At 34.3% G+C, this 27,772-nt stretch overlaps 1 protein-coding gene across 1 annotated transcript in view; it reads right to left on the bottom strand.

The window, feature by feature from the left end:
- The window catches only part of COL5A2 (collagen type V alpha 2 chain), a 204,978-nt gene that overhangs the window by 22,526 nt on the left and 154,680 nt on the right, over positions 1-27,772 (bottom strand). The window contains 28 exon segments of the mRNA XM_020993591.2: positions 464-517; positions 1,582-1,689; positions 2,945-3,052; positions 5,650-5,811; positions 6,424-6,477; positions 6,863-6,916; positions 7,007-7,114; positions 8,257-8,310; positions 9,859-9,912; positions 10,039-10,092; positions 13,435-13,488; positions 13,594-13,701; positions 14,530-14,610; positions 14,613-14,630; positions 15,355-15,399; positions 16,166-16,219; positions 17,015-17,068; positions 18,138-18,191; positions 18,297-18,350; positions 18,460-18,558; positions 21,024-21,077; positions 21,911-22,009; positions 22,951-23,004; positions 23,525-23,632; positions 23,886-23,939; positions 25,530-25,628; positions 25,741-25,785; positions 26,808-26,906. Coding sequence (XP_020849250.1) covers positions 464-517; positions 1,582-1,689; positions 2,945-3,052; positions 5,650-5,811; positions 6,424-6,477; positions 6,863-6,916; positions 7,007-7,114; positions 8,257-8,310; positions 9,859-9,912; positions 10,039-10,092; positions 13,435-13,488; positions 13,594-13,701; positions 14,530-14,610; positions 14,613-14,630; positions 15,355-15,399; positions 16,166-16,219; positions 17,015-17,068; positions 18,138-18,191; positions 18,297-18,350; positions 18,460-18,558; positions 21,024-21,077; positions 21,911-22,009; positions 22,951-23,004; positions 23,525-23,632; positions 23,886-23,939; positions 25,530-25,628; positions 25,741-25,785; positions 26,808-26,906 — 2,043 coding nt within the window.

The raw sequence follows: 27,772 nt of genomic DNA, 5'->3' as shown, positions 1-27,772 counted from the left end.
AACTTTAAAAGTTGTGTGACTATTTTTTCCCCAGAAAGATCAGTTTTTAAACATTTCTGAGGTTACCCCTAGTTCTGATCCATTGGTTCTTAAAGTGTAGTCCAGAGATGGCTCAGGGTCCTTGAGACCCTTTCAAGGGAGTCTACCAAATCAGAACTGTTTTCATAATAATACTAAGATATTTTGATTTCTAGTATGACCAATATTTATAAGCAGAACTTGCATAAACAAAAGGTGTTGGGGGAGGAGGACTCAATTTTTTAAAGTATAAAGGGGTCCTGAAACCAAAAAAATTCTAGAAGCATTAACCAATAGATTCTTTCAAAATAAAGGTTTAATGTCATTTGTAGCATTTCCTGAACTCTAGATCTATAAATCAATAACATATCTTAGTCATTATACATAAGAAATTAATGCTAATATCACAAAAAAGTGGGGTTTTTGTCAATAAAATTGTCCTTACTCGTTCTCCAACAGCACCATCTCTTCCTGGAGTACCGTCATTACCAGCAGGACCCTGTAAAGAGTTGTTATTTTCAACTTGTGTAACCCAGTTATAAGGAAAATGTTGTCACGTGCACCAGATGAATTAGATATTTCCCACTTCTCTGCAAACCATAAGTTAATTAAATGCAGAAATCTTAAAAGATTCAGTAGTCATCTAAGTTGCTATAAATTACTTGTAAAAAATTATAAGTTCATTCACATATTTAAGCTTTATTTTGCATTGATGTTTATTATCCATGAATATGTTTTCTTCCTAATACTCTTTAATTCAAGCATCATCTATAAGGTTTTTTAAAACTCAATTCTAAAATTTTAGCTGATGTTCTATTCATTCCCAGTCAATTTGTAAATTTTTATTCAAAAGTTATTTCTGCCTATTTTGTTTAAATAAGTTCCTTTGATTTTTTTTTTAAGTTCCATAATTTTACGTTGGATATCACATAAAAATGCTACTGAGAGCAAAGTTTCCCTGGTCAGAAAGTGAAATGTTTCTTGGGTGGTTGATGTGGTGCTTAAATAATAAAGAGCAGCAGATCACAGACTATAATTTCTTACATTTTCTTTTGAAGTCCTATTTGACCTCAAAATAGCCTAAGGTAATATGACAACTACAACTTCATTTTATAATGATCCCCAAGTAATATGATATATATTGACTTTGTCCTTTCCTTATGCTGCAGTATCTATTTATAACAATCTTATCACCATAATGCCTAGCTATTTTGAAAAATATGCCATTTCAGAATGAAATAAGATAAAGTAAAAGGATGAATGGAATTGTGCTTTCACCTCCAAGTCAATTTGGCAACAATCTAAATCAGCTAAAATGATTAGGTCAGGACTTGTTGAAGGTCAATGCAAAGATATTAATCTCGTCCCCTTCTCTTCTCCATTATGTCCTCATTTAGGAAAAAATTGAGACAATAGAATGCCTCAACATAACAGATTTTAAGTAAGAAAGTACTTCAGGTTCTAATATTAAAACCCTAAGGGCAATCAATTTCTTAAAGTAGTTACACTAAAAAGTAATCTCATGATACTTTCAAATCATGTAATCAACAATATAGTAGTTACCTCAGGCCCAGCTTCTCCTACTGGACCATTGGCACCTGGGGGGCCAACAGGGCCAGAAGGACCTTTGTCTCCTGGTGCTCCAGTTGGACCTGCTTTTCCTGGTGTTCCCTAAAATATATTTTAAAAAAACTTTTTCACATCATCTTATAAAACACTAATGTGAATTAATGTGAACACTAGTTGTTAAGAGTATGCCTAACTCTTCTACAATTCTTCAGTCATAATTAAGACTCTCTGTGTGACCCTGGGCAAGTCACTTAACCCCAGTTGCCTAAAAACAAATAATAATAATAATAATAATAATAATAATAATAATAAAGACTCTCTAAGGATCATGGCCCAACCAAAAGCCAGCTGGCTATCATTAACTTCTTGCCCACAGATGTAATCAATACAAAATATAAAGTTAAACCATAGAGAAAAATAGAGAAAAAAGGGGCCCTACCCTGCCCACCCTTCCTCAGCCCTTTGCCTCTTATTTGGGATCATTTCTGCTGGTGCCAAAGGCTGCTGAATGAATGAATGAACGAATGAACGAATGAAGGCCATCTAGTCCAATCTCTTCATTTTACAGGTGAGGAAACAAGGCCCAGAGTAGTTAAGTGTCTTGGCCAATGTGTTTGAGGTAGTTAGGGAAAGAGGCAGGATTCAAAACAAGTTTTTCTAACTCAAGTCCAAAGCTTATTTTCCCCTTGCTTTCAATATGCTACATAGAGAGAGGTTTTCTTATAAAAAAAAAATCAACACTGCACAATAGGAGATCAGCTATCTAACCTCTAACCCCAGAGCAATTTATTTTTTATCTTAAGTTAAAAAATAAGTGTTTGAAATCCATTTATCTTGACTTCAAATCAAATAATGATGATAATAACTACAAGGACATCAACTAGCATTTATATAGCACTTTAAAATTCACAAAGCACTTTACAATTATTATTTTATTAATTATCACAACCATCATTTGAAGTAGGTGAGAATATTATTCACATTTTACATATGAGGAAAAGACAGGCGGAAGTTAAGTGACTTGCCCAGGGTTATACAGCTAACAAGTGTTGGAGGCCAAAACTGAACTCAAATCTTACTCTGGGTCTCACACTCTATCTACTGACCCAGCTGGCTTTCCTCATCTACTGATTTCTCTACTACTATGACTTGAGAGATATTTTATCCAAAAAGCCTCAAAGGCAGTTAAATATATATAATTTTTGACATTTGAATATTGAAAATTTTAAACTTATTTTGAATATGTTTCTAACAAAACACTATTTGTATTTCTTTGGGACAGAAGAATATGATAGATTTCACACAAACAGTATGTTAAAGGTACTCAGATACAACAATTTATAATCTGGTTACTTACTGCTGGGCCAGGCAAGCCTGGCATGCCTCTCTCACCACGCTGACCTGGCATACCAACAATTCCTCTTTGCCCAGTAGTTCCAGCTGGGCCAGGTGGACCATCAGGACCCTAAAACCCAGGGCAAATGAGAATTAGCAATATTCCAGGTACTAATTCATACACAAAGACATCAGAAAAATGTTAAAGGTTGGCAGGGAAAGGCTCTTTGTTCCATGAAATCATGCAATGTATACGAAGTTAAAATTTCTAATCAAGCATGAGAATCTGAGGTTATTTAGAAGTCAAAACTACTTGTGAGAAAGAATATTTTTTAAACCATGCAAATTGCTTAAATCAAACTGAATACAGATTTTAAGTTAAATTTTCCCATATCTATCTATCTATACACATATGCAAATGCATACATATTCACATACATATACAAAATTACATATAAAACATACATGCAAAAGATATATAAATGCATGTATGTATGTGTGTTGTATACAGGTGTGTATATACATACATATATACATAGAATGTTTTTATGTATATGAAAGGAACCTTAAAAAGCATGTGACCAATACACAGGAACATTATGTAAAAGAGATAGTAGAATGTCATTTTTTCAACATGTACTCTTAATAATCTAAATAATCTAAATCTAATTAAAATAATGTCTTATTGTATAATACTCATCAAATAATACATCATTCATCTTTTTTTAAACTCATCAATCTATTATCACCAAAGGAAAGGGAATATTTCTTCAATAATTAATGAATATGTGATCTCAACAATGTTGGCCCTCTGTTTGATTCAGGTAGCAGTCTATCCCTGCCTTCACAGCCTATGTCATTTTTATCCATGTTCTTCCTTAGACCCTAATCATAAGACCCACTCAATGTGATAGAGGACTTTCTCTAGGTCTTTATGCATTTTGTAGATGATGATGACAATGCTCCTCACATATTTTCTTCCTCTTCTTTGAAAGCCTCTTCTCAGTATCCACAGCTTAATCATGATTCATGTCACGCCACCTAACTGTAGACGTCCCTCTGCCCTGGGCCCTCATCTCTTCTGCCTCTAATGCTCTCTCCTTTGTTTACCTCATCAGCTGCCAAAAGTTTAATTACCATCTCTATGCATCTCTATCTGGCCATCTGTTATCTATTTCATGTTTTCAAAATAACTGGCCTGCCTCTTTTTCTGATGATACATTTCCTCCAAAATATTCCGTATGTAACTTTTATATGTAGGTCATCAACACTACAATGGACATGTACCTATCACATATCTCTCCATTTCACTGTGGTTCATTCACAACTATGACTCCTCAGAGTGTGGCAATCCAAGATTCACAATCAGACATTACTGGGAGAACATTTATGTTTGTTTGTTTGTTTTTTTAAAAAAAAAAGGATGGGTCTTTACACTAAGGAGTCACCTGGGATTATTCTAAGCACTGCACAATTTCCTACAACCAATAAAAAAATTACTTTCCCTCTATTCAATTCTGAGCCCATTGCTTTGCCCATCTTTAGTGCCTTTTAAAGATGTACATATTGATGGAATCAAATAAGATCCTTAATATATCAGCTATCAAATTAAATTAGAATTCTAGAAAAAAGATTGCACAGTAATCTCCACTTTCTCACCTCTCAGATCTCAACCCTTTGTTCATATGGCATCTGAGTACATGATACTGCTGACAATTGTCTACTTCTGGTCCTCTATTTTCTAGGTTTTGTGTCACTATTCTGTCTTGATTTTCCCTCTACCTTTTTGATACCTTCATCCCCTTCTCCTTGGCTGAATAATGCTTTCCCCCACAAACTGCTTTATGTATATTGTGTGTGTGTGTGTGTGTGTGTGTGTGTGTGTGTGTGTGTGTGTGTGTATTCTAGATCCTCCAATAGACAATCAGCCCATTGAGAGGAGGAATTTTTTCACTTTTTTGTCCTTGTATATTAAGACCTTAACCCAGTTCATGGAATATTAGACTATGAGTTCCTTGAAAGTAGGGATTTATTGATTGATAGTTTACATATTGGAATTTTTCATTCATTTAGTTTTTTATATGCTGTTAGGTTGATCCCTTTTGAATAATACATAGTCAAAACTCAGGTCTATAAAGGATCTAATTAAGGAGATTCTGCATTGTTTTGGGGCTTGATTTAATAATCACGATATCAACCATTCACAAACAAGAGGACCTCACTATTTATACGATTTTCCCCTTCTATATGGAACTTACATATCATCTACCATGACATTGTCAAGAAAACATCTTAATTCATCTCTTGTTTGCTATTAATCATCCAGCGGTCACTGAAGAGAGAAATCTTGGTGGTCACATTTATCAAGTTAACCTTATATGACTTTGATACAAGCATGAGACACTCCTTGATGGAAGATAGCCATTAAAGTTAAATTTTGCTCTACTGAGTCAAATTTTTTTTAATAATTCACAAATGGTAAAATCTTGTAGTATATTCTAAAACTCATGAAACAAAGATCAGAAAATAGCAAAATATGTTTATGAGACAAAATACCTAATTGATAAATGACATTCCTTAAATGGTACTGAAGTACCACTCACCATTCAATAAATCATTCACTTTGATAGTGATTATTACAGTATTCTTTTTATAAATACCTACAAAAGAGATAGTTCATAATATACAAATTCATACATAGAGAGGACTATGCCTTGCTAAACTTACAGGTTGTCCATCTTCTCCTGAATCTCCTTTGTCTCCCGGGCTACCTGGGGGTCCAGCTGGTCCTCGATCGCCAATCCGACCATGAGAACCAGGATCTCCACGAAGACCAGGTGGTCCCTCTTTCCCAGGTTCACCTAATGGCCCAGCAGGCCCTGGAGCTCCCTAATGGAACATAGATATAAGTGACAGAACATAAGGTAAAAGAGGTAAAAAATGAGTCTCCTGGAAAAACTAAAAGAAAAATTTCAATCTATTTTTTAAATCAAATAGATTCATTTATCTCAGAAGTTAATTCAAATGTAAGTTCTTGGGGTTTTTTTTATTTGAGATCAATTCTTAAGGGCAATTCTGAATGTCCTCTGAAGAAGGAAAATTCTTAAAATAGTTATAACCTAAATTATCAAATCTCTTTGAACAAAGAAATCATTCTCTAGAAATAAACATGTAGCATTTGATTTTTACCAACCCTGAGTGACAAAGTAACATTTAGTTTTTTTTTTAATTCAAAGAATCCTCAGGAATTATACCTAACTACTGTAGTAACAGTAAGGGGAGATGAGGTTGCTGTTTAAAATGCTTACTACCAATCAGCTCTTCAGAAAACTATTAAGACAGTATTTAATATCAGTTTTTTTCTGACAAGAAACTAATGTGAATCATATAGACAAAAGTTGTTGAATGAAGAAAAATAGGGATCCTATGAATACACATATAATTTTTAAAAATTATATTGCTACTCAATTATCAATTATCTGAATGACTGAATGGACTTACTGTGGGGCCTGGAGGTCCAACTCTCCCAGCAGAACCTGGAAATCCTGTAGCACCCTAAAATGCAGTGCATATAAACTTATTATTAAAGGAAAGACTAATTACTTGCATATTGTTTCCTGAAGGTCATTTTTCATTCACGGAATTAAGTCTTGAAATTCATTTTGTTGACCAACACATTTACTTCCACAATTGAGAACAACACACAATTCTAGGATTATAGGTTGCCTAATTGCCAGGTAACAAATTGTTATTTATTTGTTTTCAATTATAACTTTGCATTTCTCCATTTCATAAAAAGCTGGAATATCCTATAACATGCATTCAGCATAGATATATACATGGTTCATTAAAATGGGTTTAAAATATTTAATGCTAGATTCTAGGAAGCTGTCCTGTAGAATTAGCTGTTTATAATTTACCAAACCACAAGTCTACTTACAGGAGGACCTTGAGTACCTCGACCACCTTTCAGTCCAGGAACACCATTAGGACCCTAAGTAGAAACAAACAGAAGCACTGTAGTAAACAGTAAAATGAGTTAAATGGAATGATTTGTCTTTCCACATTACCCTCTTTTACTTACATGTGGGCCTGGGGATCCTGCCAGACCTTGGGGCCCAGGGGATCCAGCATCACCTTTCTGTCCAGGTTCTCCTGGTTCACCTTTTACACCTGGTTGTCCATCAGGGCCCTATGCAAAATATTATTTTAAAATGAAAAATTATTTCCTAGATTTATAAAAAAATACTTTAGTTCTTAGTAGGCCTAACTAACATTTTAGAAGGCATGGTATTTTCAATGAAATCTAAGTTCATTAAGGGCAAAGATTCTTTGGTTTTTGCCTTTGAATCCCCACCATCCTGAAACAATGAAACAGTCTTTATTCACAAGGAGCTTACATTCAATTGAAGGAAATGAAATGTGCGTGAAATAAATAAACATAAATATATATGTATACAGCATAAATATGAAATGAATAAAATGAATATTTAAATATGTAGGAAGAAAGAAGAGAGAAAAGGAGAAAAGGGTAGCAAGGGAGGGAGAGAGAGAGGGAGAGAGATTCTTAAGGATGCAATTCGCTGGAAAAGATGGCAAGGAGAGAACGAGATTGAATTCACATGCAGAAGAGATAGCCTGGTTGAGGAGAAGAACAACTTTTTTGTTAGGGTTTTGGGGAAATAGGGGAAAAGTGGGAGATGATATCAAGTATTGAGACAAAAACAATCAGGAAAAGATGAGGTCCTGCTCTGGATGGGAGGGGACAAGGAAGGGAAAGAAGACTTGAGGAGGGAAGAGAAAGTTTGGAAAAGCTTCTACAGGGAATAAGATAAGGAATCAGTTAGGGAGGAATAAAAAGGCTGCCTTGTTTCAGTGAAGGCCTAACGGAAGTTGGATAAAATGAATTTGTAAATATCAAGGACAAACCTCCAAACAGAAAAGATGTAATTAGCTCAATTCTTTGGTGTGATTCTTAGAGTATGCTACACTAAAACATGAACTTGCACTCTGAAAAACCACAGAGCTCTCTAGGATTCCTTTAACTTTCAGAAAATGAAAATAACATATTAGAATTCATGAAATAACATGATGTCAGTGTAAAGAGCAATTGTTTTACAATTACAGGATACAGGCTTGAATCCTGGCCCTGCCACTACTGTCACAATTTGGGAAAATCAGAAATTCCAAGCCTAAATTTCTGCCCACATAAAATCACATGGTTGGAATAGCTGATGTCTAAAGTCTCTTCTAGACCTAAACCTGATCCTATGAAACTAATTCAAGTGGCAAGGAAATTATAATTCCATTGTTAGAAATATGAAAATGTCCTACCGGAGGTCCAGCAAAACCAACAGCACCAGTTGGGCCATTTTCACCTCGAGAACCCTAAGAAGAAACATAAACATTTCTGAATAAGTAAAAGGTTTAACGCATTGTCTTAAAAATGCTCAATAGCTATCACGTATTTTTAAAACTGTGATGTTTATACTATAAGCACTTAGCAATAGAAATGAGCTATTGTTTTTATGACCAACCTCATTATTTTTAGAGGCCCTCAAAAAGAACAGAAAGGATAAATGAATAAGAAAAAGTCTCAGGGAAAAAAATTCAGTTCAAGAACATCAAAGAATCTTACATCTATATAATCATATATCTAATGACGCTAAAAAGAATTGGTGAAAGTAAATATTTAAAAATGCAATGGTTCACAGTTGTTTGTTCTACCTAAGGTCAAACTGGATTGATTGTTTGAAACAAATTAGTTTAGACCTTACATAGATTTACTATATGGTTTACACCTATCTCTTGAGCTGTCCACTGAAAAAAGATCAGATTAACTTTTATTTCCCTTGGTTATGGGTAAGCACCAACATTTGAGAGAATTCTTAAATATATGTTAGATAAAGTATTTGTGCTGTTTTCAAGACCGATGATAACATTTTAATGGAGCAAAAGCAATTTATATTTAGTCCATCTCTCTCATAATAATTTTTTTTTTAATTTTGGGGGAATGATTCTCTTTCTCTATAAAAATCCCCAAAATAAAATCATTATTTTAATGCCATCCAATTATCATGGAAAATGATAATGCAGCTCAAATATAAAAGAAATAAATTCAATATTTTAATGATTTTAGACCACAAATTCTTCAGATATTGTGCCTTCATCTATATGACAAAACACCAATGTAAAATTTTTTTCTTAACAACCTAATCTACTGTACATACATATATATTTATACATATATACATAGGCAGAACAGTCAATTCTAACACAGCTAACATTTTATTTGTTACATTATGTAGTAAATTGACTATAAGATTGGCAATTTGCAAGCAAAAATTTACAGGGAATCAGATCAATGTCCTCACTCCCCGAATATTGTTTTCGTTGACATATTACACAAACCTCAAGTAGAATGCTTTATTGCTCACATATGCATTTTTTAAAAGCGCATTTCATTGTTTTTCCAACTACATGTAAAAGTGATTTTTGACATTTTTTTTAACTTTCGAATTCCAAATTCTCTCCCTTCCTCCTTCCCTGCTGTCTTCATTGAGAAGGCAAGCAATTTGATATGGGTTACACAAGGATAGGGGCAGCTAGGTGGCACTGTGGATAGAGTACTAGCCTAGAGTCCGGAAGGCACTTCTTTCTGATTTCAAATCCAGCCTCAGACATTTACTAGCGATGTGACCCTGGAAAGTCACTTAACCCTGTTTGTCTTAGTTTCTTCATCTGTAAAATGAGCTGGAGAAGGAAATGGCAAACCACTCCAGTAACTTTCCCAAGAAAACCCCAACTGGGGTCACAAAGAATTGGACATGACTGAAAAACTACTCAACTCAATACAAGTGAAGTCATGCAAAACATGTTTCCTATTGGTCATGTGGTGCAAACATTTACATTAAAGAAAAAAACATTTTTACTTACTGGAGTTCCACGAGATCCAGGAGTGCCAACTAATCCTCGAGGGCCAGGTTCACCCTGGAAAATAAAATTTTAGATGGCTATTTCCAAAGTTTTACCACCTGAAAGGCTTATAGGAAAATTTTTAAGAGATGCTTCTTTCATAAGATTATAAAATATACAAGAGTAAAAAAAAAAACTTACCTTTTCTCCAGTAGGGCCTGCAGGACCAGGAGGACCTAAGGGACCTGGAAGACCCTGGCAAATGACATAACAAAAGTAGTTTAAAGGCAGGGACTTAACAGAAATCTTCATGACTGAAGGCAAGATTGATATCTTTTGAATACTCTTCCTGCTTCACTTAAACTATGCCTGCCATATATGGTAATTGATCTTATCTGAAAATACTCTCTTCTTTTTTCTGTCTGAATGAAAATATTTTTCTTCAGTCATTGCCAATGATGATTTTTAATCTCCTTTACCCCAATTCAGCTCAATGATCCTATACAAATTGACTTTTACGCATTTACTCTAAAGAAATGCACTTACTTCACCATAGGAAGGGACCCCAAAGATCATTTGAATGTCACCAGAGCAAGAATCCATTCCAGAGCATCTCAACATGAGGAGCTTTTCCCATAAGACCCTTACTAAGGAAGAAACCTACTATGTACCATGAGGCTCCCTTCTAACGATGGACAGCTCTAATTGTCACATTTTCCCTTATATGAAACTTGAATGCTCTTTAAAATTTCTATCAATAACATCTTACTCTTCCTTCTAGGACCAATCTAAGTAAATCTAATCCCTCTACCATGTCTCACCCTTTTAATACTTGAAAAACTGTCTAACCTCAAGACTTCACTCTCGAGCTAAAACATGATAAATGATCCCAGTTCCTTCAAGCCCTCCTCATATGACATAATTTAGAGTCCCTTCACAATCTTGGTCTTAGTCTTCTGAAAACTCTTTACTTTAGCAATATCTTTCCTAAAATGTGGTACCCAGAAATAAGTGTGGTACCTAACCTAGGGCAGAGCATGACATAACTAACCTTCTCTATTCTAGACACCCTTCTTTTAACCTAACCCAGGATCTAAATCAAATTTCTTGACTGATAGGTCACACTATTTAATTCAATCATATTTGTAATATGCTTAAACTCCTAGATCTTTTTAACATACATGCTCTCTAACCAACCATTTCCCACCCATTTCTTTACAGCTGATTTTTAAAACTTATGTAGGATGCAGTATTTATTTATATTAAACTTTATCTTGTCAAATTTGGCAAATTGTTTCAGCCTTTAAACATGTTTTTGGACTCTGCTTCTGTCATCTACAACACTAACAACATCATCCATAAATTTGACAAGCATACTGTTTCTGCTCCTTTGTAAGTCATTTACAAACATGATATACAGTGCAAGAAAAAGGACAGATTCTTGTAGCACCAGATAACTACTCCCATGTTAACATTATTAGGCACCCTTTTTTTGAGACCCAGTCAACCAATTAGTTCTCAGTCTGACTAAATGTCTTATCATCCAAACCACATCTCCTTATCTTTATCATAAGGAGCTTTACAAAACATTGTCAAATGACCTGATATCAATCTGACCTTCAATAAATATTTATTTTGAAATCTGAGTACAGTCACCTAAGTCCATCTTCAATCTTATATCCTTTTTCTAAGTTGAGTTTCCTTCTGTAGTCTTCTTTTCCAACTTTTAATTGGAAAACAAATGGAATTAGATTCTCACTTTCACCACATTTCTCATATGACAAATAGGATAATTTCTTGGCTTCATAGAGCCAAACTGAAAATCTGAAGAGGCAAGTATATGAGAACTGAAGCCTTGAGAATAAAATCTAGGTCATTCTGACCAACAGTGGAAGACTCTTACTTCTAAATTATATTTGAACTGTTCCTAAAACATCTTTCTGCTTATTACTGTCTCTAAAAAGCCAGACCAGCTTTTCTTCATCATTTAATTTCTCTTTGCATTACTAAGGAAACTTTTAAGTTTTTTTCTTTAATTTTTATTTCTAGCAAGAATATTAGAAATCTTTGCCATATTCCCAGGATACTTGGTAGCACATCATTCTTCTGTCTCTCTAATTCTTCTCCTTAATGGTTCCAATTAAACATAAAGGTCTCTTCATTACTTAGGAAGACATTTATTCATATCAAGAAAACTCTTTTAAAACATGTCTTCATTTATCCCTGACTCTGACACTATTGTAATTGATCCAAACTGCTTCTTTACTCAGAATGATTTATCATTTTCACTGCAGGAGATTGCAGCAGTTTCTGAAGTGCTAAGCTTATTAAGTTTGCCTTTCCATTGGAATAGAATTTTAAACACCTGTTTAACATATAGCTGTCAGTCCATCTGTCAACATACATGTAGTTAGCCATTTTTTCTTTCTCTGAAGAAAAATGCCAAGGCACCACTCTTTGAAATATCACCCCATTACCTACTCAAGAATGGAGATAATTTAAGACTTTAATATTACAACAGAAGAGCTATCAGGGATGATTTTGATCATCTTTATCTAGATGTTGGGACTAAGTAAAAAAAACTGCTGATATTTCGTTGCATTCATGATCTAGTCATCTACAAGGTTCCTGGGTATTTTAGTCTTTTTTGAATGTCAGTAATGACTGATTATGGGCAAAATATCTTTATCTTCACTTTTTACTTGGTGCTTTTCATTCAGTCTGAAGCAGACTCTAACTGATGTGGCAGATGGACTTTACATCATTGGTTATCTGTCTTTGTTTATTTCCAGTTGCTATTGCAATGTAAATATATTGAGGAGTAAGTAGTAGCATTAGAGCAAATTGCAAAAGAAAAGTCATGTTGAAACAGAAATAACTTCAGAAATCTGAGAATACTCCAGGAAATATTGGATGAGTTAAATACTCTGAGTAGCTCTTCCACTATGTAATCCATATCTGGTCAAATTTGACTTTGGAACTGCAACCACATTCAATTATATTCTGTAGCTCATAACAAGATTTCAAGTTTTGATATGACACTAATAAAAAAGTCTAAGCAAATATTTTTAGGTCATACATCGTCACTTTTTTAATTCCATATTGAAGGTATCCATGATGACTAATTATGAAGTAGAATTCTCCCCACTCCCAACTTCTAAGAATAATAAGAATATGAATTACAAGTTAGATTTTTTCATGGACAAAGCTCTACAGTACTTGGCTTTTACTGTATTGAATGGGTCCATGTCAAGCTCCATAGCATGGCATGCTGATTCAGAAATCAAACCTTTCCTTCTAAGTCTACTAATAATGAAACAGGAAAGAGAATTAATGAACTTTTAATCATCTGATACACTAAGAAAAAGGGTTTTGCAGCTCCTTAAATAAGGCAAGTTGAAAAGTAAAGCTCTGTGTGAAGGCTTACAAAATATTATTTCCTGAATTTACTAACTAGATAAAGTGCTATCACACTTATTTTTTTAAATCATTCCTTCAATTCCAATGATAAATGAATTATGGCCAATACTATTTTGCAAGATAATACAGTAATGGAGGTCTAAAAATAGTGGCTAGCAAAAGGAATGTTTTACTTACTCGTGCACCATCATTTCCAGCTGTGCCTTCAGCACCTTTCTCCCCTAATCCACCCTGTGAAAATCAACCAAAAGGCCATATTACCCACCCCAATAGTCGAGAATAAAAAGTCAAGAATAAAAGTATGGTGTCAAAATGAGCAAAATCAGTCACTCTTACTCTGTCTCCCTTTGGGCCAGGAGTTCCTGCAATTCCTCTTTCTCCTGGCATACCTTGAAGTCCCGGAGGACCTGCATCACCCGGAGTTCCACTGGGTCCCGGACTACCCTAAATGAACAAAATGTGATGATTTCATTCAGATGTTTATATTATTGATTTGGGACTACACTAAGTTTTCTGAGTGAAAAAAAGTAATACTCGAGGCATGTATATATATTTTTCTCTCTTTTGGGGGCATAGTGGAGACTGGAAATAAGAAGATATCCATTTGCAAAGTTTTCTTTAGTAATAAAAAGGAAACGCTCTATTGGTAGCATTTTTTCACATTCTTCAATGACAGGAGAATTTTTAATTTTATGTACTGCCTGAGTGATTACAATGGAGTATATTAGGCACAGTCAAGAACATTTGCAACATTGTCTTCAGATTCAAGGGATGACTGTTACATCATTCAGGGCATTACTGCATATGTTGGCCCTATGCTCTTTAACCAGTCATACAATGTCACTTAAGGGGAGAGAACACATTTTTTCTTCACATAATTCACTGCATAAATGCTTGGCCTTAGGAAAACATGGACTCATATCCTTAGCAAGGAGTGTCATGAAATTTGAGACAAGGGGGAAAAAAATTAACCTCAATCATTGGAAAAGTTTTACAATAAACTTCACTGTTCTAGAATATGTCTTATTTTCCCCTGCTATTGGGAGTTAGTACTAAGAATACATATTATCAACTCTGGGAGATATTTAAAAGAAGGACACCTAATATCTTTATTGACATATTAAAAATACTTTTGTACCTGCCATGATTTTCCATGTCTAAATAATTCATCATTAGCCACATAATCAAAACAAATACATTTAACTATTATCATGTGGTTATGTAATATTTTTTAACAAATGACATTATATAAATAAATATTTTATTGTTTACCTTGGGACCATCAGGACCATGACCTCCAGCCATCCCCTTTTCACCTGGAAGTCCTGTTATTCCAGGTTCACCTCTCTCTCCCCAGGATTACCACGTTCTCCCTAAATATGTAAAATAATTTCATATTTTATTTATGCATTTCATCAAAATATTTTATACATTCTGCATAAAGATTTCCACTCCTGAAAAAAATGGCATAGAAAAATATTTTGGCCATACTTATTTAGCAATAAGAAAATCAACTTAAACAAAGCATGACAGTTTCACAGAACAAAATGTTTTCCCATAAAATAGATTTTCATCTAGTAATATTTAATACTTACTACAAATGATAAATACGAGGACAAAAAAAGATGCTAATCAAGAGGGTATGATGGTCCATGCCTATAATCCTAACTAATGGGGAGTCAGAACCTAATGCATCTCTTGAGCTTGAGAGTTCTGAGCTGCACTGGGCTATGCAAATTGGGTGTTTTCACTAAGTTAAGCATTACTATGATGAGCTGCCAGAAGCAGGTATCCATGGTGTTCTTAAGTGAGGCTGAACTGGTCAAGGTTGAAAACCTGGAAATCTCTCATGCCAATCATTAGTGAAATACAGCCTGTAAGTAATCTCACTACTTGCGAAGAGACCTAGTCAGAAGAAGGAAGGAGAAGATCATGGAGGTGGAGGAGGAAGAGAAGGAAGAAAACAAGATGGAGGAGGAGTAAGAGGGAAAAAAGAGGAGGGAAAGGAAGAGAAAGGAAAGGGAAAGAGGAGGAGGAGACTGAAGACAGCAGAGAAGATGAAGATTCAAAGTCAACCAAGATAAGGAATATACTTACTCGAGGGCCTAAAGGACCAACTGCTCCTGGATCTCCAGGAACACCCTACAAAAGAGAATAAGAATTGGATAGAGAAATAGAGAATATTGAGTTTAGACATGAAATACATTACATTGCACTAGAAAATAAAGAGAAATCTTTCTTGATTTGCCTCAATGTGCAGATGGCAGTTTAATTACTCCATCAAATTGATACACTATAAATGTGTACATTTTTGGCAATCTGAGAGATATCATTTCATTGATACTAAAATACTTTCTTGATAGCAGATGATAAACACTTGTTAACTAGTTATACTCAGATGATAGACAATTTTTGATGCTTAATTATCTTGACTTCATTTGATGGTAAAGAGAACAACCAAGTCACTGGTTGCAAAGCATAATCTGTGAAGCTTATAGTCATACAATATTTATCAAACATCAGCTGCTGCTTTTCAAATGCTAATGTATTTGTGGATCTCTCAAAAAGATCTTTCTTTCACCATATTCACTTGGCTTTAATGATCTTAAAATCAAAGGAAGTGAAGTGAAAAGAACAAAAATGATAAACAGAAAATTATTGTTGGAAACTGACCCTTTCATAATAACTTTTCTGAATTAATGCAGCAAACTGATGACTACCAGAAAGGTTTTGGTTTGTTAAACTGGAATCTTATCATTCTGATAAAGACAGTAACTCACAGGAAGGAAAGTTATTCAAAAGTCTATTGGCTCTACAATTACAGAAACCAAATGGTTAATAAATTTGGCTCAACTATATAAAATGGCTTTGGGTAGAGCTTAATAAATATTTAAGATTTAAAAAGTACCTGGTCACCTGGCTTCCCACCTTCTCCTGGAGGACCTGGAGGACCAGGTAGCCCCTAAAAGAAAAAAAACTTGAAATGTCCCTGTGAACATGTAAATCTTTAAGGGACCACAGATGTTAATAATTCACCTTCACCATGCATGGAGCCTCCATCATTAGATATTTAAACAAGATATTACACAGAAACACACTAAAGTAAAAGCAAAAACAATGGACACATATTTGAGTCAGAACACTATGGCCAGGTTCTCATTTTGAGATTGCATTTTAGCTAATGAGGACGATACTTTGATAAAAATGTTCTTTTCTCTAGAATTTCAGATTGGAAGCTGAGAAGGGACCATGGAGGTCATTAGTCTAATATCCTCCTAATTTTACAGATGAGAAAACTGGAACATAGAAAAAGTCAATTGACTTGTCTAAGGTCATGCAAAAAAGGAACAAAGTTGAGACTTGACCCAAGTCTTCTGACTCCAAATACATCGCTCTTTCCACTGCTATGCTGCTTCTAAATTTGAAGTGATTAAAATTAGCAAACTTTCCCAGAATATTAGAAAACTAAAAATTCTGTAATATTTTTCACCTCTGATTTATCCAAGGATTTACACAGTGAGCCAATAAATGTATATGGGCCCTGAGGTTTAAAATTATCTGATAAAACTTAAGGCACAAAGAATATTAATTAGTTCTCTTTTATTTAGCAATTTTTAGAATAAAATCATATGTTCTAGGAAAATAATTTTTAAAATAAAAGAAGTTAATATTCTACTATATCTGGTTACATTTTAAAACATTACCCATTTAATTAATGACATAAGCAATGGAAAACAAAAATCATATAATAGCACACCTGAAAACCTGTAGGGCCTGGAGGGCCTTGCTCTCCTCTTTCCCCTGCTAGACCCTAAGTAATAAAAGAAAGAATAACATGAGCACAGCCAGATTCCTTACACATGTTCTCTAGTTACATGTGCCAATAGGCCTATACTTCTCCTTTGTAATTTTTCCAACATTTTTTTGAGTTTAGCTAGATATGATAAAGTCAATGTTATAAAAGAATATTCTTTGAAGTTCTCCTAGAGTGAAACTCTTCAAAAACTTAGTAAATGTTTTTTTTTCCTTCTTCAAGTTTTAAAAATCAACATTTCCCTAATTTCCCCAAACAACTTTTATTTAAGTAGTCTCAGTTCCAGCATGGGTAAATGGGGTCAAACTAGAAATTTACAAAGGAAGGAAGAATCTCTGTATTTATGTGAAAATTACTCCCTTTTACCATTTCTCCATTTTTAATTTAAAAATTTAACATGACCTACTATCTTCTACTTTTAAGTACTAAAAATATCATTAATCAAGACTTCAAAACCAAGAAAATAACTAAAGAAAGAAAAGCTAACATCTAAATGTGAAAATATAGGGCAGAGAAATATCATCATATACATTTCTCTTATAAGTAAAGATAAAGATCCTGGACCTACACATTCATTGGTAGACTGCAATGTCAGAGGTAGGACCTGAATGCAAGTGTTTCCTTTTATAAAGCCAGCTTTCTATCTACTACTCTACGCTGCCTTTCTAAAATATCACATACTAAAATCCATGGAAAACCCTTGAGGAGTAATGGTATATTTGAGGAGGAAAATAGCACTTATCTATCAAATATGAATTATATTTTATCATGAATTCAAATGTTTTCTCATGTTTTATAAAATGGTCTATTCTCATTTTGCAGATCCATAAACTATGCCACAAAAAAGATATTATTCTCAGTGTCTTGTTTCAGTGTTAATAAGATTTTTAATATTTAAAAGTCTAGGAAAATTCTTATAATCCATAACAAAAGAAACTCACAACATAAAACAAAATGAGTTAATAGATATTTCACTAGTCATAAAATTTCATGAAAGTTCACCTCTCATAATTAAAACATGAAACATTATCTTTAAAACCCAACTATTTATTTAGAGCTTACTCACAGAGGGGCCTACGGGACCTGCCGGGCCAACTTCACCATCTTTGCCTGGAGCTCCCTAAAATTACACAGTGAAAACTTGTAAGGTAATGTACTTGTACAGCATGACAAAGTCATTAGAACTGGAGGTCATTAAGTTGAAAGTCAGGAAATTTATACTCACCCTCTGTCCTGGGACACCAGCATTTCCAGCTTCTCCAGGTTTTCCAGGATCCCCCTAGTATAGAAACAGAAGCTATTTACACAATAATTGATTTCCTAAAAAAGTTGGATCTTAAAATGAGATTTTTAACGAATAAGTAATACATACTATAGACAGTACTTACACTGCTACCTTTGGGACCAGGAAGGCCCATACTACCAGGCTGTCCTCTAATTCCTATTGAGCCTGCAGGCCCAGGGCGACCATCTTCTCCTGGAGCACCCTATAAAAATATCCCATGTGCTTTGTCAAACATATGGTTTTTAACATAGTTATCTCCAAGTAATCCTTAAAACCATATTATCATCTGTGGTTTCATAACATGGAAAAGTTATCTAAGTCTTAAAATAGCTGACATCTTGTTTTACATAATTGCACATGTATAACCTATATCTGATTGCTTACTGACTCAGGGAAGAGGGAGGGAAGGAAAAGAGGGAGGAATAGATTTGGAATTTAAAGCTTTAAACAAAGATTTTTTTTAAATGGGGGAAAATAGCTGACATCTCATTCTTATTACCATAGCTAATTTATCAGAACAAAAAGTCAACCAGCACCAAGATGTTTTAAAATTGTAATTTTCTTTCTGTGAAGATCACTTCATTTGGTTCCTTTTTTGGACTTCTGAATGGATTAATTAAAAAATAATATTTCTAATATCACCAGAGCCTGAATTTGTATGCAGAATTTCCAAATTAAGTATGGAGTGGCCAGGTGAGCATACATTCATTTCCCCTAATAGTAATTCCCAGGGACTAGTTTCCCCTACACTGTTTGAAAATAAATGTTAATTGTCTCAGATAATGCTTTTAATAACATAATGTGCAAAAAGTGACAAAGAAAATGAAATTGCAATGGAATGCCACTAAAAATGTGGGTGCATATGATGAACATAACCTAAGCTAAAATATTGCTGTAGGTTGTTTTTTTAGAGGGGAGGGGAGAATTTGAATCTATGTGATGAATAGCATGAAGGCTATTACTATATCTGTATTTGAAAGCCTAGTTTCTAATAAGTTGTAGAAAATCAAATCAAAGTTGGACAATCTCTTCAGAGTAAGCCTGAAAAAGTTCATGGTGTAGGTAGGACACAAGCAGAAGTCTGAAAGCTTTAGAAGATTTGGGGGGCTTCTAAAACCTCCTATCATATAGACTGTAGATCTGTTTTAATGTAAGCTGTCAATCTTTGGCTCCCAAACACCCAATAACTTATCCAGGGCTATGACTCTGATATGAGTCTTATATTCCTACTACTTTCATTTTCTCTTCCCTTTCTATTTGCTCTATCCTTGTAGACAACTTAAGAGGCCTCACAAGTTCCAAAAGGTGATGCTACCTGAGAAAAACACAGCCTTTGAGAATGTTAAACCTGTGCTTCCCTCTCTGATATAACAGGACTTTTTCAGGTTTTGTTTACGAATTTTCAAGATCATTTTTTTGAGTTTTATTTTTACCCTGAACCCCCTCCTTCTAATCCATCGTGGGACCATTCCTATTCAGACCTTACAATCTTCCCAAGTTAGTTCTCCTGAAACTTTTCACTACTAAGAAGTAATCAAATTTCTTCAGCCACCTCCTGTATCCTCTATGAATAGATGATGATTTTTTCCCTTTCCTTTCCCATTAACTTTTCCTGCCTGGAAACCAAACTCCTTGAATCCCTATTCAATAAACCCCAGTGGCTTCCTATTGCTTTTAGGAGTAAATACTAAATGCTCTGTTTGGCATTCAAAGTCCTTCATAAGCTAGTCCCCTCCCAACTTTCCATTCATCTTGCACCTTACTCTTCAACACATACTCTTCATTCCAAAGACACTGGCCTCCTGGCTGTTCCATGAAGAAGACACTCCATCTCTCGGGTCCTGGCATTTTCTCTGGCTATCCACCATGCCTGGGATGCTCTCCCTCCTCCACTTTGACTACTGATCTCCCTGGTTCCCTTTAAGTTCCAAATAAAATCCCACCTTCTACAGGAAGCCTTACGCTTTTAATTCCAGTGTTTTCCCTCTGTTAATTATTTCCTCTTTGTCCTACGTGTAGCTTACTTTGTATGTGTTTGTTTACATGTTGTCTCTCCCATTAGTTGTAAACTCCTTTGAGGGCAGGGCCTGTCTTTTACCTCTTTTGGTATCTCCAGCACTTAGCATAGTGTCTGGCCTGGCACAAAGTAGGCACTTAATAAATACTTATTAAATTGAACGGACATCATGTCATATATGTAATATAATGAAGAGTCAAGGCACTCAGAGTCATAAGAAGAATTAAAACTATCCCAAGGGTTGAGTGAATGACCACATTCAAACTTATACCCAAATTCATATGAGAAATCTAAACATTTAAGTTTCTCTAACTAGATGCCAAGTTTTACAGCTAATTTTACTACTCTGAATGAAATAATGAGTGTATGATGAAATTAGAATTTCACCAGGGCTGAATATTACCAAAATCAAGAAAATGTAATATTCTCCACCTTCCCATCACATGCAGAGCTACATATTTTTAAGCCGCTGTGTCCATCAAATTTTTGGTCAACTTCTCGATCCATATGAAAATAAATAGAACCAAAGGATTGGTTTTTCCACATGAAAACAAGGTCAATATCCAGTTGATCAAATGGCATCAAAGTAAAATGTATGTTTCACCTTTCATGTAGAGTAGGCTAACATCTTTTATTAACATCTTATTTACCAAAGGTCCAAGTTTTCCCTCAGGACCTTGAACACCAGGATTTCCAGTCAGACCCTAAAAATGAAAAAAAAAAAGTATCACCACAATTGAATTTAACTACTACAAAGACCAACAAAATATCTAATTGAGTAAACATAATGTTCTCTTGGTTAAGTGCCTTCTTTGGTGTGGAAAACCTGTTTTCTCCACTATGGATGGATTAATAGAGGAGCTCTATGTGGAGACACAGCATGGTATCATAGAAAGCACGTAGGTGAAATCAGAAGAGATCAATTTAAATCTAATCACTGACTCTCTAAGGCTGTATGACCTTGGGCATGCTAATCTATAATATCATCAAGCCTCATTTTCCTCACTTATAAAATAGGAATAATAATATTTAAGCTACCTCTCTCATAGGGTTGCAGTGAGGAGAAAATAAGATAATGTTTGTAAAGTATTAAATAAATACTATCAATTGGTACCATTTTGTCCATGCTTAACCCTATCATGGAAGTGGAAATTCTGACAGGCACACATAGGAATAACCCTGCGGCTCATAGAACAGCCTCCACAGTACTTCCTGACCGAAGCTTCCCAATGTGATTCCAAAAGAGCATACTAATTCCCCATCACTCTTTAAACAAGCTGCTGGGAAATGGGGAGAAAATGTAAGAGGAGGTGGAAAGATGTTCTCTCCTCAAGCAAATCTTTCAGTCGTGAAATGCTGAAACAAGGCTTTCCCATAGGTGACTGGAAAGATGAATAATTTTGAAAATGTTGAATACCAGCTGAAAACACAAATACAGTGGAATGGAAACTCATTTTAAAATAAAATGACTTTGAAGACATAAAGAAGAAAAAATGTTGACAGTTATCCTAACAGGAAATAATTTCTATTTTCTTACCCTTGCACCTGGAAGACCAGGTTCTCCTGTACGCCCTGGATCACCTTGACCTCCTTTGGGTCCTGAAGAACCTGCTGGACCACGCTCTCCCTGTGCTCCCTATACAAAATGAAACAGCTCTGATAAGTGGAAAAATCACAGTTAACAGCAACCATAAGTCTTTGTTTATAGATTAGAAGGTTATACTCTTCACACATTGGCATCCTCCCTTTCTGATGGAAGGTTTCAGTTTAGAAATGAAATTTACATTAAATCACATTTTATTGTCAGGCTAATTTCAGTTAGCACAAATAGGACAAAAAACATACATATTTAATTGTTATCTAAATAATCCCTAATTTTTGTCACTGAAATCAACAAAGTGTATAAGAAAAAAGGCAAATACGTGAAATAGCTCTAAAATTATGTTAAAATATAGCTGGTATACCAGGGGTTGCCACTGGCAGGGCTACAACTGCCTGTAGATATTTCTTGAATGCCTGAAACATGTTTCCCACTTCTTTCTTCTTCCTCCCCCAATTTAGTAACCATAGGACCTTAGAACCAGGGATTTAGCTTGCATTCCTAGTGAATTAGCCCTAGAATTACTGACAGTGGGGGAAAGGATGAACCTAGATACAGTGCTGGACTTGGAGTCAGGAAAACCTGAGTTTGAATAGTGCCTCAGATACACACTAGCTTTGTCACCCTGGGCATATCCCTTAGATTCAATAGGCCTCAATTTCTTCATCTGGATAACAATAGCACAGGTTCAGTGAGGATCAAATGAAGTAATGTATGAAAAATGCTTTGCAAACCTTAAAGCGCTTTATATTTGGTGGTAGTAGTAGTAGTAGTAGTAGTAGTAGTAGTAGTAGTAGTAGTAGTAGTAGTAATAGTAGTAGTAGTAGTAGTAGTAGTAGTAATAGTAGTAGTATCATTAATAACAATCTGGATCAAGAACTTTAAATTCCATTAGAAATTGCTTCATTTGCTATTGACTGACACCTGAGGATACCACTCTCTTAAAATAAGGTTTTTCATTAATCAGATTACCTTACCTTTGGTCCAGGCAAGCCATCAGAACCAGGAAAACCACGATTGCCAGGAGAGCCCTAAAAATGAACAGAAATCATTCTGAATTTGTGTCTTTCCTTCTTATTCGATAGATATTTTTAAAAAAAAACAACCTGAGTTTTTCAACATCTATACACATTTCTTACAAACCCTGACTTTGTTCCAGTCTAGAAGCTAGAATTAAATTCCAGATTTTTTAAAAAATGAAATAAATTCCTGGACTCAAAAAACATGACATTTAAAAGTTTAGGACTACTGCTAACAAAAATTTTGCAAAATATACAAAACTTTTAACTTTTTACTTTACTTTAAAATGATTTTAAATCAACCTTATATTTCTAGAACTACTATATGTCAGCACTATCCCCAACTTAATGTAGATAATAATATATAATAGGTAATACTATATTATTACATATCTATTATACTATATAGCTTTATATATGTTACATAATATATAACATATCATATACTATATATAGCATATACATAACACATACATAATACATACATAGTATCTCCCCATGTCCCTAAAAGGATTGGTTTTATCTTCCTTACCCTTTCTCCTACTGGACCTGGAGGACCAACAGTTCCTGGGTCTCCTCTGGGTCCTCTTTTTCCTTCTTCACCAATTGGACCTATTGGACCCTGAATACCATGTGGACCCTATAGAAGACAGAAAGAATTACATGTAAAACTGAAGTTTGGTGTATGTAATTGTTTTAATATAATGAATGCAATAAATCAACATATTCCTAACTACAATAAATTATTAAGTTTTGAATACATTAAATATTTTCAAACCTCTCTGTTATTGTTTGATAGACTTTGACCAGGTCCAAATTTGTATCATTGTCAACCTATGCAATTCAAGAAAAGTAACTGGTCTGATTTGAACGTCAAGTATTTTTTGACTTACCGGTTCACCTTTGGGTCCTGCTTCTCCTTTAAAGCCTGGTACTCCAGGATCTCCCTGAAATAAAAATCTTAATACTTAGAAGAGATCAAATGCACCAAACAGCCCAAATGGCTATATTTGTAGTAGAAAGAGAAATCAATTTAAAGGTACCCTTCTCAGTGATTTCAATTAAAATCAACAAGTATTTATTTATCAAGCACTTCATATGTGCAAGATAGTACACTAGGGATACAAAGATAAGAAAATCCAACCCTACCCTACTGCCAATCAAGGAGTTTTCAGTCTACTTCCTCTTTTTTTTTTTTTTTGGTAATGTAGACTGTCAGCCTTTCTGAAAATTATAGTTTAAGAGTGTTGCCTAGAGCACTGAGAGATCAAGGCATTTACTCCTGATCACAGTGTGTTAGAAGCAGGACCTGAACCCATCTCTTCTTGGCTTTGAGGCCAGCCCTGTCTTTAATAAGTCAAGCTGCTTCTCAAATAAAATATATGAATAATATGAAAGGAAAAATCATAAAAGCTGGTAGGATTGAGTACACATGAAACTCAATACAATTTGGTGAAACACCCCATTATTCATTTGTCTCTCACAGCTTTTACATGTATAAAATTGACTTCTTTTGATTCAAATTAAAATTAGTCATAACAGCTATGGATAATACCTCTGAAAATTGTTTTAGTCAATGGATTTGTTCATCCAATGTGAAAAAGGATTAATTATTTAGAGCTTTGTTTATAATGTGGGAATTTTAGAAATTCTACTGCACAATTGCCTGGGACAAAGGAAGCAAGGATCCAAATTGGTGACTTTATCTATATGCTCTCTCAAAAAATTAAGATCGTGTTTACATTTTATGAAGACTCTTTTCCTTCAATTTATAGCAGTAATACTCAGAAGGCAGAGTAAATAAATAATAATGACCTAAAAAAACTTCCGGTGCAAAATCAAACTAATTAGATAACAGAGAATACAAAATACACACTTGAAGAATTAAGAAGAAATATATTAAATTGTTATACTGTATTAGTTATCACATATTAAATGTACTCATTAAAATCAAGTTAAATTATATTTACATGAGCACAAATGCTCAAAAGTATTCATCCCTACTAGGGATGCTGAAATATTTCTCATAAAACCAGTAGGGATAAAGGAATTATCTTTGCATCAATGAAATTCATTCCTTTGGAAATTAAATTGGTTATGATCCAAGGTAGACAATATGTTGGAATAAGCCATTTAACCTATTTTAAAGAAAAAGAAAAAAACAGTAACATATGTCTTTAAGATCTCCAAACGTTGGGAGAGTATAAATTATTTTTTAAAATTAAACTACCTATAAAATTGAGTGAAGACCATTGAAATGATGATCTTACTTTTTAAGTTTTCCAAAGATATTTTAGACATGTATTGAAGTAGGTTATATTATACTTATCAAATAAATAACTTTCTCAGACTGTAAAAGGAGACATTATAAATCGATCCTTCATTTTTTTCATTTCACAGATATAAAGCCCTTGGCTTTGGCTATTTATATTATTGGGATTTTATATACTGGATTGAATCATACTACATATTGTTTCTGTTAAGTCTTTTTAGTTTCATGATCCATTAAGAATGTAATTATTTCCAAAGAACTTTACCGTTTGGCCACGAATCCCAGGTTGGCCTGTGCTGCCCTGAGGTCCTGGAGAGCCAGGAGGTCCTGAAGAACCAGGAGGACCTGAAGTACCTGGAGAGCCCTACAAAAGGTAGAAGTGCTTTGATAAGCAAACCAAGAGAGAAGACTAAGGTCTTACCATCAAAACAAAAGCCTGAGTTTAAATTTCATGTGCAATTCACTTAAGAACTTACTGTTGGACCTTTTGCACCAGGTGTACCATCAGTTCCTACTGTTCCCTAAAAAATAAATAAGAATGTGTCTGATAGTCACCTTAAAAATTAATGTGTCACAAATCCGATACTTCATTTTAAAAAATCATTTAAGTCACCATTCTTAATATGTAACATCTAATTTCCTGGAAGAAATTTGTAAAATTATAGGCAGTCTTGGGAATCACACACACACACACACACATACACACAAATCAAAACAATCTTAACAATCTTATTTGGGATCTTGGGAATTAGGCAGTTCTACAAAAAAATATGATAAAAATAGTCAATATTAGTTTGGATATTGATGATTTTTGTGGTATTTTGAGAGTGAATTATACAGTCTTCCTATTAAATTGCCAGAGAGGTGAAAAACTTGTAATAATCCTTTTTTTCAGTACTTTTGTAATCTAACCCCCTGTGATAAGGTCAACACAAACTTTCTATATCTCTCCTTAAGTAAAGACTTTTTTTTCTTTCTTTAAAATACTTTCCAATCAGGGCAGCTCAGTGGCCTTGATAGGATAGAGCACTGGCCCTGGAGTAAGGAGTACCTGAATTTAAATCCGGCCTCAGGCACATAATACTTATTAGCTGTGTGACCCTTAACCTCAATTGCCTCACCAAAAAAAACCCCCAAAAACAAAAACAAAAAAACTTTCTCATCCATTGTGTCACATGATCTACATGGAGACCAAGTTTATAGCAAAGCTGAAATCATCAATGTTGAAATTAAACTTAATGAAGATTTTTAAAAATTACTATGTCAATGGAAACACAAAGTGGTGTGACTGTTAGGAAGTTAGGGGAAGAGTGAAAAATGAAAACATGTTTACCAAAAATAATAATAATAATAATAATAATTTATAGGGCCAATGCCTAACCTTAATATTCAAAATTACCAAAGCCCCTCAAAACATTCTTTTCATTTTGTCTTATAAATTCACTTATTCTAAGATCAAAGATTATTTAGGAAAGAAATATTGAATTTATTCCTTGTTTAAAAAATCAAGGTGCAAAATATACTACCCTGTTCAACAACTTACAGGGAGGCCTTGAGATCCAACTGGTCCTGGAGGTCCCGTTTCACCTCTCTGTCCCTGAGGACCTTCAGGGCCACGTGCTCCAGTGGGACCTGCTTCACCCTATTGAAATACATGAAAATCATCAGATAACATATCCAACATAGGCAGATAGTAACAAAGGTGATACAAGTCATTCTAAGTTTTAAATTGCAAATCCAAAGTTAAGATGCCACACTGCAGCCAACACAATCTGCATCTTGGTCTGAAATCATTATTTAACAACTTCCATTGGTGCCGGATCAAGGACTGACTCATGTCTCATTTGTTTGTCTCGAATCTCTATTGTCTTTCATTTAATAAAGCATCCATCCTGGGTGTTTATCTTAGAAGACCTTAAATGTCTCATGCTTTCTCCTTTCAAAGTCGTGGTTCATGCTGTTCTCTCTACCTATAATTCTCTCCTCCAAATTTCCACCTGCCAAAATCCTGCTTCCCTTAAAGGACCATCTCAAGCATCACCTCCTTATAAAGATTCTCTTGACTCTGCTCTCACCCTGCTTCTCATTCCCTCTAATTATGTATGATCCTTCCATCTTCTGAATTATCATGATAATTTTAAAAAACGTCCTTTATGGCATTTTAATTTTAATTTCTATTCCGGTTATTTGCATATATTCTTTCTCTCATCTTTTTAATTGTAAACTTCTGGAAAGTAAGGCTTTGTCTTTTATTGTCCAACAGTATCTACAATAAAGTCTTACAAATTATATAGTATTCTGGTTTTTTTATTTGTTTATTTTAATGATGAATGAATGAATGTCATTGGTCTCTGATGGCCATATTTTCAGTGCAGGAATTTAGTTAAAGTTATATTTATATACACAGACATAAACTCATGCTATATACATTGTAAAATGCTATAGAGCTGAATTTGTATTTGACAGGTTCATATTCAATCAAACCCAAGGGGGTTTACTTAAGCTACT

The sequence above is a fragment of the Phascolarctos cinereus genome, unplaced genomic scaffold (assembly GCF_003287225.1).
Source record: "Phascolarctos cinereus isolate Bilbo 61053 unplaced genomic scaffold, phaCin_HiC Scaffold_726;HRSCAF=1367, whole genome shotgun sequence".
Classification (NCBI taxonomy): Eukaryota; Metazoa; Chordata; class Mammalia; order Diprotodontia; family Phascolarctidae; genus Phascolarctos; species Phascolarctos cinereus.
This window is presented reverse-complemented; position numbering and strand designations above follow the sequence as displayed.